This window comes from Marmota marmota, unplaced genomic scaffold (assembly GCF_001458135.2).
Source record: "Marmota marmota marmota unplaced genomic scaffold, marMar, whole genome shotgun sequence".
Classification (NCBI taxonomy): Eukaryota; Metazoa; Chordata; class Mammalia; order Rodentia; family Sciuridae; genus Marmota; species Marmota marmota.
The window spans coordinates 38,610,745-38,625,133 of NW_026000108.1; the positions used below are offsets into that span (position 1 = coordinate 38,610,745).

Here is a 14,389-nt window from a genome sequence, read left to right on the forward strand (position 1 = left end):
ATTGAATGTGGTGGGTGAGGGGAGAGAAGGCAGATTATTTCAAGAATAATCTTGAAATATTGGCTGGAGGGGCCAAGGTGGCCCCACTCTTACAGGGGGTCCTTGGTTCTGAGGTGCTTTTTCCACATGGTTTCTCTTCATTATTAGCCTTGCTGGTTACTTCATTGACCAACTGTGTGACAGACTTGGGGACAAGTTACTCAATCTTTCTGGGCCTCAATTTCCTCATCTGTAAAATGATGATAGCAATATCCTTACATCATAGGGTCATATAAGGGAATATATGTATGCACACAGCATATATGTATGGTTATGTGTATATATATATATATATATATAATATTTATATACACACATATGTATATATATTGTGTGTGTGTCTGGCTGTATATGTAAAATTAAATAATATAGAGATACTAGTACCTGGCCTATAAGATACAAAAGAATACTGGACACAGTGGTATTTGGCAAATCAAAAAAAAAATTGCATCATAATGAGGAAGGGCATTCTTACATTTCGTGTGTGTGTGTGTGTGTGTGTGTGCATGTCTGAGGAATATACATGGTGTTAGGGAAGAGGAATTTTATTTTATTTCTATTTAATCATCTGATGGTTTCCATTGCTCTGGTCAAAAACTTGTGTCAAGATTGGCAGTGGATTCTGATGCTGCTTTTTCTATTATAAAGTTTATTAGTGTGGAGAGGAATTTCAATCATAAATTCTTGGAGGAACAGATTTTTCTCTTTAAGAAAGAGTATTTAAATTCTGCAGCTTTAAAAGTTGACAGCATCTTTTAAAAACCTAATAAAATAAAATAATAGTTACATAAATTCATAGCTTATTATTCCCAGGATACATAGAATGATTAAATTTTTATCTCTTCCCAGGGCAAAACAGAGCAGAACTTTTATTTATTTGCTTTTTATCACTAAAAACTTTTAATTTAATTTTTAAGATTTATTATACTTTTTTCATGTATATAAAAGGAGTGTCTATGTATATGTGATATAAATAATAATAACAATTAACAGGCATTCCTGTGTCCACCACCAAATTTAAGAAGTAGATAATAAATTGTGGGGTTTTTTTGTGATTCTAAAATGTATTTGTAATTAAATTTTAATAGTAAAATTCAGTGGTAGTTAAAAAGTCAGGTATATCTTTATTTATAGGATATTTTAAAAGAAGAAAATGACTTCTTTCAGCATAACAGCTCCATATTTATGATTTTTCCAATGCAATATAGAAAGAAATATGTTTTTCTTCTCCTTCTTTGATGAAAAATGACCCTGGTTTCAATCTTTCAACATCAAAAAGACTTATGATTGCTCCTGAAATATGTTCATTTCCCTGATTCAATTTGACAAACACAGATTGAGCACCTGCTATACTCCAGGCCTCATGCTAAGTACCAGGCAGCCAAAAGTGACTCAGAGTCCTTGTGCTCAGGAAGGGAAGGGTGGAGACCTAGGAACAAATAACTGTGGTACTAGGCTATAGTTGGTGTGCATAAAGTGTGGCCAGTGAAGATGGTCAGTCATGCTTAAGATGAGACTTGGAAAAGCTGCAGGAGGTTGGGGGCTATCTTATAATCACTGATTTATCTAAGTCCCTCTGTAGACCACCCTCATCTCTGTATTTCCAGTATCTAGTACAAAGATAGAGGGCACATAGTAGATGCTCAAAAAACATCTACAGAATTAACAAATACTTTGGACCTTAAAGGATCTAAATAGGAGCCATAAAGAGAAAATAGCATGCATGGAGGCCTGTTTATCATTGCAGCTCACACAGGTATTTTGCCAATTTGGAACAGAGCATTGTTTTTTTATGCTTTAAATATTCTTCTCTCTGCTCTTCAATAGGATATCGATAGCACAGATCACGACAGATGGTGTGAATACATTATGTATCGGGGGTTGATCAGGTGAGCACAGATGTTTGGTTTTTGTGTGTGTGTTTTTTAAATCTATTATTACTGTCATCTTTTGAGTCTCTCCTAGAAGAAAAAACTTTATGGATACAATGAATTTTTGTTAGTTTTCCTAAACATTAATTTGTTCAGTTACTCTATTTCATATTTTTTTCAAGACATGGCCTAATGATTTAAGAAGGTATAAATAGCTAAGCAAATTAAGCTCAAGTATGTAGCAAGAATACTGTGTCGACTGTTAAGGGAGATAAGGAAGTAACTGTCAGCATGTTAGGAGTGGTACTTTATGGTCTGGTGGAAACAGTATGGACCATTGTTTTAGTCAGTTGTGACCAAAGTACCTGACAAGAACAATTTTAAGGAGGAAAAGGTTAGTTTGGGGCTCCTGGTTTCAGAGGTCTCAGTCCTTAGATAGCCAGTTCCATTCCTTGGGGTGCAAGGTGAGGCAGAGCATGCTGGCAGAAGAGTGTGGTGAAGGAAAGCAGTTGGGAACATGACATCCAGGGAGCAGAGAGGGCTCTGTTCACCAAGGACAAAATATAAACCCCAAAGGGGTGCTCCCAGGAACCCACGTCCTTCAGCCACACCTAACCTACTTTACAATTACCACTCAGTTAATCCCTACTGGGGGATTAATTTATGGATTGGGTGAAGACTCTATAACCCAATCATTTTACCTCTAGGCCTTCTTGTATTATCTCACACATGAGCTTTTGGGGGACACCTCACATCTAAACCATAGCAACCATGGCATAAGGAAGTCCCAGGCTTGAATTCCAACTTTGCCAGTTTCTAATCATATAATCTTGGGTACATTACCACACTTGGAGTCATCATTATACTGTGGTGAGATATCTATGGTAAATTACATTTTAAAAAAATGTCATCCCTTATAAAAATGTCATCCAAAGATAACATATATGTGTGTGTGTATGTGTGTGTATCTCCAAAGATAACATAACATATATTTACATATTCTTGGATCATATATATCTGGATATATGTGATCCAAAATAATATAGATGCAAGATCTTAAAATTCAAATATGTAAATACATAACTTAGTTTTGAAAACACAATTTCTTTAAATAAAGCAAAGAGTAGTTTAACACCAAAAAAGAGGTCCTAATTATTCATCCAGTCATTTTTTATAGTTTTTTAAATATATTTTTTAGTTGTTGATGGACCTTTATTTTATTTGTTTATTTATTTATCTATGGTGCTAAGAATCGAACTCAGTGCCTCACACATGCTAGGCAAGTGCTCTACCACTGAGCCGCAATCCCAGCCCTCATCCGGTCATATATTTATTAAGTACCAGGTATTGTCCTAGGCAGTGAGGATATAATAGGAACAAAACAAAATGTTTGACTGTCACAGGACACACATTCCAGTGAAGAGACAGGAAAGAAGCAGATAAGGAATGATAGGCCAAGACAGGTGGAGACAAGTGTGATGGAAACAGGAAGAATTGAGTCAGCTAAGGAGTGCTGGGGGTGAGGGTGGGGTACATAGGGTGGGCAGGGTACTATGGGGTGACCTTTGGGCAGTGCCCTGAATGACACAAGGAGTCCACCTAGGCATATCTTGGGAAAAGCACTTGGGCAGAGGGAATAAGGAAGTGCAAAAGCAAAAGGGGAGTATACTGAGTGCTTTTTGGTAGGAACAAGGAAGCCAGGGTGGTTGGAGTGTGGTAATAAGGGAGGAGCCCTGGGAGAGGTTCCTAGGAACAAATCATGTGGCCAGTGGGTTGATTTGCATGTCCTTCTACTTCTTCAGTGAACAGAAGAGGCTGGAGACCTTCCCTGAACTCATGGGGGTCCCCCTGTTAGTTTCAAAACTGTTTGGAGATATTTGACCTGAAGCCTCCAGCTCCCCTCCCAGAAATAGTGTGGGGAACTCTGGTGCGGGCTACTAGGACAGACCTCTCTGGCCTCCATACAGAGCAGTTCATCCCCCAGAAGCATCTTAATACTGGCCACATGAAGATAGGGATTGACATTGAATTGTTCATCTCTTAAGTAATCTTGTATCTAGTGATCTGTGGTCCCCATTGATGAAGCACAATGGTTGCTTTCAAGGGATGATACAGAATCACAGAGCCAGCTGCTCTGCCTGTGGATAGGGCTTATTCAGTTATGAGTCACAGTCTAGTGATAACAAACTGCTAGGTACACTTCTCTGTTGCTATCTGCCATTCAGTAAGTAGCAATTGAGCTTAATGGATGTCAGGCCCTGGGGGTGACAGTAAGCTGAGGATCCCTGCCCTGCTGAAGGAAGATGGACAATGGGATATTTAACTGCATGATTTTAGAAGGTAGTAAGAGTGGGCAGAAAGATCTGAGCATCCAGAATATGGAGGCACAGTGTGATCATAAGTAGGGTTGGTAGGTCTTACTGAGAAGATGATGTTTGGGCCAAGATTTGAAAAGGTGGATCATGTAGCTATCTGGGGAATGACCCTTTGTTGTGATGGGCAAAGGTGCGACTTATGCAGTCAAGGAAAGAAAGAAAGAATGTCCACACACTTATGCTCTTATCAATGTTTTATTGACTCAAAAAATCACTCGATACAATTCACTCAATAGGTTCTTAATCAAGAAAATGACAATCCTTAATGCTGGGCACTGCAATAGACATGATCAATTCAAAGCAAACAATTCTAAGTTAATGCTAAGCCCTACAAACACACTTAATCATGACAGACTTATTACAGGCATTCCCTCTGTATGCTAAGCTCACGTGCCAGAGTCTTAGACCTTAAGTTCAGCAGATGCACCCTCCTCAGACCACAGCGATCCTGTCAGGAACAGATGAAGGCTTCTCCTGGTATGGAGTTGACAGCCAGTCGATTGTGAGGAGAAGTTGCTGTTCTCACCAGGGTCAGGAGGCTGCTGTAGAGTTTGAGAGCAGTGAGGACGATGCAGAGGATCAGGCAAATGATGAGAAGAATTGGGATGTCAGTCCACGTCCTCATCAGGCTCTCCCGTGAGTGGACATCAGTATCGGCTGGCTCTAATGTCTGTTCATTTGCTCTATCATTTTTACTAAATTTTGGGGCCTCTGCTCGCCCTTTAGGTCCCTATCAGCTGCTCCCAGGATTCTTAGTGACGTCTTACATTTCAGAGTCAGGACATATGGCTGACTGTAATCGGGGCGAAGGCAAATGACATGTGACTTCACTCTGACTCTCATCAGAGTTGTGGAAAGTGACTCATTTTTATCAGGCTATACCTGATGACATATTGGAGGACTCTGTAGGCTTGTGCCTACAGAGGGAGGCACGGTGGGATGGCAGGTTTATTTTTAAATGGAGTTGTTTAGGCTAAGGCCGTCCTTATACCCTTCCAGGCATAGGGCCCAGACAGTGTGAAAGTCAAGAATGCCCGCTGTGCTTGAGGAAAAGTGAAGCTGATGGGGCTGCAGTATGTCCACGTGCTGAGTAGAGGGGTGGAGGAGGAAAGCGGGCAGAGTGGGCAGCCAGGGAAAGGAGCAGATCTTGTTAGGGTCTGTAGAACCTTGTTAAGGACTTGGGATATTAATAAAGTGGTGACCTTTATTGATCCTTCTACAACTCCATGGGTTCATAGGCTCACTGAGGTGGGTCTAGGAGGCCTTTGAGATGTTATAAGGTTCTTCTGATTATGCCACTGATTCAGAAACCCTAAAAGGATCAGCACATGCTCAGATGGCTGCAGGACAGATAGCTTGACTACCGATTTGGTGTTTCTGAAGGATAAGGCAGGAGAGGGTAAGCTGAGGGCTTAGTTTTATAAAGCGTTTCATATCTCAGATTGATAACACTATTTCTGTTTAAATATGTGACCATGTGATTGTTTTAATGGGGGATATTGGAATGTTTAGAACACCATCTTTGATCTAGACTGAAATGGGTGTAATTCCAAGTTGCAAAAGTCATTAGTCACCGAGAAACAGTGGTATTTATAGTAACCTGTGCTCATAATAGCTAATTACTGGATACACACACACACACACACATATGTATATGTAAACATATATATATATGTATATGTAAATATATATATAAATATATATATATATATATATATATATACACACACACACACACACACACACACACATACTCGTATGTATATATATGACAAAAGATTGCTCTGACTGCTATAACAAAATACCTACTGGATGGCTGAAACAAATTTCTGTTCTTATTGCACATCAAGATTAAGGCACCAGTCTACCAGCAAGGTTGGTGTCTGGCGAGGACTCTCTCTCACCAGGGTTGCCTTCTTACCATGTGTTCACATGACCTTTCCTTGGCATGTGTCTGTGGAGAACTCTCTCAATCACCTAATTCAAAGTTTTGCTCCTAGTAGGTGCTTGATAAATACTTATTGGGCAACAATGGGAAGTTCCCTATTTTAGTGGGAGATAGGCATTGAGGTTCCTTATCTTCAAGGGCTTTTAGAGTGTTCTTGAAGGCAATGGCTGTGAGATGGGTTTGAACTTTGATCTTAGAGATAAAGAACCTGGATTTGTCTCAGAGTCAGTGACTTAGAATTACAAGTCACTTCAAGTCCTGAGCTTAGACAGTTGCAGTAACCTGGCTGACCACTCAAACACACATCTGATGCTCAGCGGCAGCTCCTCTCTTGTCCCCTACGTGGGTCAGACTTGCTGCCCCTGCCTGCCCTGGCTCTGGGTGTCTGTTTCAGTTTTGTGTGTGGTTACAGGCTTGAAATGCTCTTCCTCCTACTAAGCTGGCCCAAGCCCTCATGGTCTTTTACCTAAATTCTTGCAGCAACCTCTTAACTGCCCCACCCCCGCCTTGACTCTTTCCCTAACACCTATTCTCTACAGAGAGCCATAGCAGATCTCTGCCCCAGACCCCTCTAATGGATTCCCATCTCGCTCTAAAAATTTGAAGTCCTTACAATGGCCTGCAGGGGAGAATTTGTGTCATCGGCCCTTAACCCACTCCCTGAGCTCATCTGCTTCTGTGTTCTTCATTATACACTCTGCTCCTGTCAAGGTAGAGTTGGTTCTCCAAAGTACCAAGCACACTTCTACCTCAGGACCCCTGCATGCACTATTCTGAAATCTGTGCATCTTGCTCCCTTACTTCATTCAATTTTTGGCTCCAGTGTTAATCATCAGAGAGATACACCTGACCATCCTCTATAAAACAGCAGTCTCTACTTTTTCTCTATCGCCACCTGACCCATATGTCCTTATTTAATTTGTCTCCCCAAATAGAATAACAGATCCAGGAGAGCAAGGACTTCATTTTGTTCACTACTTTTTCCCACTACCTACAAAGGTGCTGCATGCAATAGAGACTTGGTATGCTTACTAAGTTAGTTAAATGAATGACTGAAATAATTGACACAGTTCCTTTTTTTTTTTTTTTTTTTCCTGGAAGAGGCAAAAGATAAATAAATTAAAATGAATACTTTGCTGCTTGTGGTTCCTCCACTTTTCCATCTGAGCACTTCAATAAGAACTATTTGGATAATGTCTGTAAAGTGCTTTGAATTTCCTGGAGAACTGAAAGCTCTAAGTCAAAACAGGATGTGGAATTTTTTCAGACATATAAAATCTTTGATTTTTTTTAGGCTGGTAAGTGTGGGCTGAAAATATGCATGTGGTATTTGGATTTTTAAAGGTAAGAAAGAATTTAGGTATACACTCCTGTCGTTCTGAAGCAATCCTGTTATTAACTCAAAACATAATTATATGGGAGGCAATTTGTGGAGACAGAATATTCATTAGTGTAAAAAAGTAAAGTAAGGCTGCTAAGATTATTTAGTTAATTAAACCTCTGTGCATATTCCTTATCTATCATGTCATAAAATCAACATTTTTGTTAATATTTAGAGTAACGAATCAAGTTAATTCTAGTTGGGATACACAAAGTCAAGTTAGAAATAGGAAATTAATTCATAAGGAAGGTGCCATCTTCTAAATCATGTCAGATTTTTTGAGGGTGCATGGCTGAGAATTGACTTCAGAGTCTCGTGCATGCTAAGCACATGCTCTATGCATCAAATCTTTATGTGATAATAAAGCCTTTATAAACCACCCCTATTTCTGTTACAGGTTGGGTTATGCAAGAATTTCCCGTGCTCAACTGAGTGACTCTGAAATTCAGATGGCAAAATTTAGGATCCCCGATGACCCCATTAATTATAGAGACAATCAGAAAGTGGTCATAGACCACAGAGAAGTTCCCAAGAAAATTCGTTTCAATCCCAGGTGAGTGGGTTCCCTTACATTTTAGGCTATGGTTATGAGCTACCACATCTAGGGAACTTCACTATTCCTTCAAAATGGACTAGAAATTGTATTAGGTTCTAGAGGTTTGTTCCAGGGTAGAAGTTATGGTCCTTGCTTTCTGGAATGGAGAAACGTATTGTAATAATAACAATCTTAGGTAAAAAAAAAAAAAAAAAAATTTCCCATTATCTTTATCATCACCATTACCACCACAACCGCCACCATTAACATCACTGTGAATGTTTGACTCTTTGTGCATCCCAGATCCTGATCTAGGTTCTTTTTTTTTTTTTTTTAATCTCATTTTTGCCCTTACTAGATTGGTACTTGTGTTATCCATATTTTGTTGATAAGGAAGCTCAGGCTGAAGAACATGAAGTAAATCACTAGTATTATGTGGCCGGTCAATGGTGGAAGTGTTAAGTAGATAGAAAGCCTGTAATCATCATGGGTCGCTGTGATTCTCAGCTCTTTCACACATTAGAGTCACCTGGAGGGCTTTTAAAAAATACCATTGCTTGGGTCCCACCCCAGACCAATTCATCAGGACCTACTGGGGTGCCTGGGCTTTGGGATTTAAAAAATTATTTCCAGTTATTCTAATGTACAGTTAGGAATGAGACTGTGAAGTGTGGATAATTCACTTGCATTGCGGATATTCCACCACGTAAACTAGATTGGGTTTTGGCTTACTTCATTTCCAGTGGAGGTTATCCGAGAAACCCATTTGCAGCAGAACATATGATTTGGAGTACGTGCTCTTTTCTCTGCTCTGGCTGTATAGTGAGAGGAAACTTCCCCATAAAACCAAACACAGAACACATCCTAGACTTTATTATCATTTGACATTTCTACTACCTTTACCAGCTAATAGCTATATAAATTTCTCAGATCTCATTTTGTTGGGGAAGAAAAAAAACCACTTCTCCATTTCTTTTTATTCCTCTCCCCTCCTTACAAAAAGAAAAAAGAAAAAAGAAATAAAACTGTACCAAAATGTGGGCAGGGAATGTGCGGAGAGCTTTAACCAAGTCTTGGTTTGGTTTCACTGCTGTGTTTATCTCGCCCTGTGTACATGGGATGTGGTGGTAAAGAGCTCAGACCTGTGGTCAAGCTACCCGTATTCCATTCCTGACTTCTGCCATGGAAGAGCTGGGTAACTGTAGGCCAGTTACTTAACCTCCCTAAGCCTTAAGTCCCTCAGCTAAAAGTGGTAGTAAAAATAGTAGCACGTACCTCCTCAAGCGATGTGACGTTCGAATGACACATAGAGTTCTTAGAATGGTGCACAGGGCGTACTCTGCATGAGCCAGTTGCTGCAGCAGAAGTGAAATAGAAGGTTTCCTCTCCTTTGCTGATTGAGATGACTTCTTCAATGAAAGCTAGAAAATGTGGAAGGAAAAATCATTTCTTGTTTCCTTATTCTTTATATATGGGGAGTGTGGAGAAATCCAAGTAAAATATTTTTGGCTAATCACAACTGCAGACTGAGCCAAACCAACTGTGACCAGAGCTAGATCTGGTTTCTGACCCAGTTTAATTATGAAAATGACAAAGTCATAAGCAGAACGTTTGCCTTACTTTAAAAGTTGTGGTGAGAAGGTTTAAGATATATTCTCTTAGTAGGTTGAAATGTGTGACATATTATTAACTGTAGTCAATGCATTACAAGAGCTCTCCAGGATTTATTCATCCCATGTAATTGAAATTTTGAATCCTTTGATCTCCTCCTAACCCAGTCCTGGCAGTCACCATTATACTCTCTGCTTTTTTGAGTTCAGCCTTTTTTAGATTGCACATATAAGTGAAATCATACAGTATTTGTCTTTCTGTGACTGGATTATTTCACTTAGCTTAATGCCCTTTAGTTTCATTCATGTTGCTACAAATGACAACATTTTCTTCTTTTTAAAGGCTGAGTAGTATTCCATCATGTGTGTGTGTCTCTCTGTGTGTGTGTGTGTGTGTGTGTGTGTGTATATATATATACATTTTCTTATCCATTCATCTGGTGACTCCATATATTGTCTATTTTGAATAATCCTACAGTGAACATGGGAGTACAGAAATTTCTTCAACATCAAAATAACTGTGGATATATACCAAGATGTGGGATAGCTAGATCATATGGTAATTTTAGTTTTAGTTTTTTGAGGAACCTCCATACTGGTTTCCATAATGGCTATACTAATTTACATTCCCACAACGGCATATAAGGTGTTTTTTTTTTCCCCCAGTTAGATGCAGTGATGCAAACCTGTAATCCTAGCTGCTCTGAAGAAAGAGGCAGGAGAATTGCAAGTTCAAGGCCAGTCTGGGCAACTTAGCAAGACCCTGTCTCAAAAGTTCAAAAAGAACTAGAGTAGCTCAGTGGTAGAGTTCTTGCCTAGAATGTATAAGACCTGGGTTTAATCCTTAGTACTGAGCGGGGGAGTCCTTTTTCTTCTCCATGTCCTTGCCAATACTTTTTATAATTTCATCTTTTTGATAATCACCATCCTCAAGGTGTGAGCTGATATCTCTGATTTGAATTTTCATGTCCCTGAGTAGTGATGTTAAGTATTTTTTTTTTCATTATCTGTGAGCCGTTTGGATATGCTCTTTTGAGAAATGCCTGTTTAGCCTCTTTGATTCCGTGTCAGGGTAATGCTGGCCCTGTAAAATGAATTTTCAGGTTTCCCTCTTCTTCAGTGTTTTGGAAAACTCAGGACTGGCATGAGTTTTTCTTTAAATGTTGCACAGAATTCACCAGTGAAGCTGTCAGGTCATGGGCTTTTGTTGTTGTCGCTGGGAAGTTTTGAATTAATGATTCGATTTCCTTACTCTTTTACTGGACTGGTTAGATTTTGTATTTGTTCATGATAGAGTCCTGGGAGATTTCATGTTTCTATGAATCAATCCATTTCTTATAGTTCATCTAAATTTATGGGTGTTTAATTATTCATCATAGTCTCTATGATCCTTTGTGTTTCTGTGGTATCAGTTATAATGTCTTCTCTTCCACTTATAATTCCATTTATCTGAGATTTCTCTTTTTTTTCTTAGTAAATCTTTCTAAAGGTTTGTCAAACGTTTTACCTTTTCAAAAAGGTAATTCTTAATTTCATTGATCTTTTCTGTTCTTTTATTAAAAATACTTTTTAGTTGTTGTTGTACCTTTATTTTTTATTTATTTATATGTGGTGCTGAGGATTGAACCTGATGCCTCAGACATGCTAGGCAAGTGCTCTGCCGCTGAGCCACAACCCCAGACCCATCTATTCTGTTCTTTTTCTATCCTTTCATTATTTTTACTGTGATCTTTATTGTTTCCTTTCTTCTTTTGACTTCAAGTTTAATTCAGTCTTCTATTTCTAGGTCCTTGAGGTGTAGAGTCAGGTTATTTGAAATTTTTCTCCTTCTTGACACAGACAGTTTTTTGCTATCAACTTTTCTCTTAAATCTGTTTTTGCTCTATCCCATATATTTTGGTATGTTTTGTTTCTATTTGCATTCCTATCAAGATTTTTTAAATGTTCCTTTTTATTTCTTTTCTAACCATTGAGTATTCATGAGTATACTAATTCCCACATACTTGTAAATTGTCCAGTTTTCTTTGTTATTGACTTCTAGTTTCATACTAGAAAACATGGAAAAGATACTTGATACAAATCTTCAAGAATTTGTTAAGACTTGTTTTGTAGCTTGATAGAGGATTTATCTTGCAAAATTTCCCATGTGTACCTGTAAAAAAATTTTGTATTCTGCTGCTATTGGGTAGAATATTCTATATATATTTTCTTAGTCTACTTTGTCTATAGTGTTGTTTCATTTCGCTGTTTGCTTACTGATTTTCTGTCTGGATGATCAGTCCATTGTTGAAATGTACAAGAATGTTGAATGTTGAAGTTGCTTACAACTAATGTAGTCCTGTCTACCTTGTTCAATAAATCTTTTCTTATTTCTATGCCACACGTAGATGCTATAACCGCTCACCCAAATTTCTTAGTTCATATGAAGCTATTTTTGTGCATGGACGGTTGTTCAAGCTGATGTTTTTGTGAGAGGATGAGTGTTGGGAAATCTTTTCTGCCATCTTGCTGACCTCACTTCTGCTTATATCTTTATATCACATAATAATCACAATTTTATAAATGTATGATACATATATGTATATGTGTTCATTCTATTTGTGAATATGATTTTTCCATCCAAATACCATATTAAGAACTCCCGTAATAAAGTATTCTATTTAAAATATTTTTAATGATTACATAATATCCCACTGCTGGATATACTGAATGTTAGCTAATCAACAATTGTTTTTGTACATTTATTTTTGCATTATTATAAAGTCTTCTAGTGTTGTGGGCATATCCTTGATTACTTCCTTAGAATCTAGTTCTAGATGTGGAATAGCAGTCAGAGACTCTACAGAATTTTACTGTTCCTTGTCATTATCACCTTGAGGTTAAAAAAAAAGTCAATAGCACTCCCATATACTACCTTATAAAAATTATTTGGATATTGTTTCAGATGAAGAAAATAAAGGTAGTGGCTTCACTTATGCAGGTCTTAGCTTCATTCCCAATGCTTTCTGTGTTTCATCAGACCAAACAGATTTGTGATTTGTCTGCAAAATAAAGATTTGACCTGTAGGTCATGTAGAGGATTTAGAAGTTGTGCCCATAGAGACTTTATATGTGCCCCAATACAACATGAATAACATATCATGCTTCCTGACACTTTGCCTATGAAATGGGTATTATTCACACAGACAAGAGAGAAAATGATTTTTTTAGCAGTAATAATTTTTTTAGCAGCCAATAATTTTTGATTTTGGAATGATCCATAATCACGAAAAGAGAACTTTGGGGCTAAAATGTTAGTCTGCCTTTTCCATATGCATGAACCCTTTTTCATTTCTTCATTTGCTAGTTTATAAATTGATTACTTCGATTCTAGTTCTATGGTGGATAAATAAAACCACAATAAATTATGATTGAAACTGTACAAAAGAACATTCCTTTCTGAAGAGTTTTTACATGTCAATTATTTCTTTTTTAGATTTGGATCCTACAAAGAAGGACACAATTATGAAAACAATCATCATTTTCATATGAATACTCCCAAGTACTTTTTATGAACTATTTAAAATAAGAAGTCATTTACTGGGAAAAATCTAAGGGGAAAAATATGTACAATAGAAAGAATTTAATGCAAGTGGGAAAAGATGCACGGAGAAGCTAAATTTTTAAAAATCATGGTGCTATGGGAAATTCCATCCATTTCTAAAATATGTTGTTTAATAAAAACATTTATTCAAATCCTTTTTCTTATATTTTTGATAAGGATTTTTAGAAGGGAAAGGGAAAGGTGGCCTTGTAGCTGAGGGGAACCATTTGTTCATAAAGCAGTAGATGAAGGGGGTGTCAGAGACCAGGAGAATGAAGGAGACATAGTAATATAATGGTGTTCCTATTGAAGATAAAATAGTTTTAAAATGACACCTTCTCACTGCTTAAAGATAGGAAATTAACTTATTGATTACTGAAAGGACTACTAAAAAAAAAAAACAGCCTTTGATTCTTCTTGGGGCAAAACAAGGGAAAAATGTTTACAGATTAAGTCTCATTGTTATATGAATACAGTGTGAGTGTGACTGCCACTGACTCAAGGGCACCCCACCCCATCATCATCGTCCCTGAGCTGTGATAGAATCATCTCTTTCCTCCCATGTTTATGTCACTCCATGGCTAGATGTGACACACTGTGTTGCTGCCTCCAGTCCGTCCACCTGGCTCTCAGGGAACACACCTCATACACAGCAGGATCCCACTGAGTGAGTTTTCTTCCTTAGAACAAAACAGGTAGGTAGTGGGGAGGTTTCCCCTATCTAAACAGATTGTGATTTGAATGTGGCCAGGAGACACAAATGATCTTAGAGCTGCCAGAGACCCTAATATTTCCTACCACCACCCTGTACTGAGTACTATATTCTGGATATGACAAAAACTGAATAATTTGTTTGTTGTGGCCAGGTTCTTAAACTTACTCAAACATGAGTCAATTTAAGGGCCATATTATTTATCCATTGATGTTTAACAAATGATCCCAATATCTAGTGGCCAAAAACAACCAACAGTTAAAATCTGCTAAGCTTTGAAAATGGCTAAACTATATGGTTGGGGCACAGAGTCTCTCGTGAAGCTGCAATCAGCT

General features: G+C 38.0%; 1 protein-coding gene across 2 annotated transcripts in view; it reads left to right on the forward strand.

The window, feature by feature from the left end:
- The window catches only part of Cwh43 (cell wall biogenesis 43 C-terminal homolog), a 49,533-nt gene extending 36,046 nt beyond the window's left edge, over positions 1-13,487 (forward strand). Inside the window, exons 14-16 of one of the 2 annotated variants that reach the window (XM_015482092.2) lie at positions 1,867-1,928; positions 8,012-8,167; positions 13,235-13,487. In XM_015482092.2, coding sequence (XP_015337578.2) covers positions 1,867-1,928; positions 8,012-8,167; positions 13,235-13,313 — 297 coding nt within the window. In that variant the 3' untranslated portion in view covers positions 13,314-13,487. The remainder of the gene's footprint in view (positions 1-1,866; positions 1,929-8,011; positions 8,168-13,234) is intronic. The other variant, XR_007341075.1, reaches the window with a different exon arrangement.
- Positions 13,488-14,389: the final 902 nt, after the last annotated feature.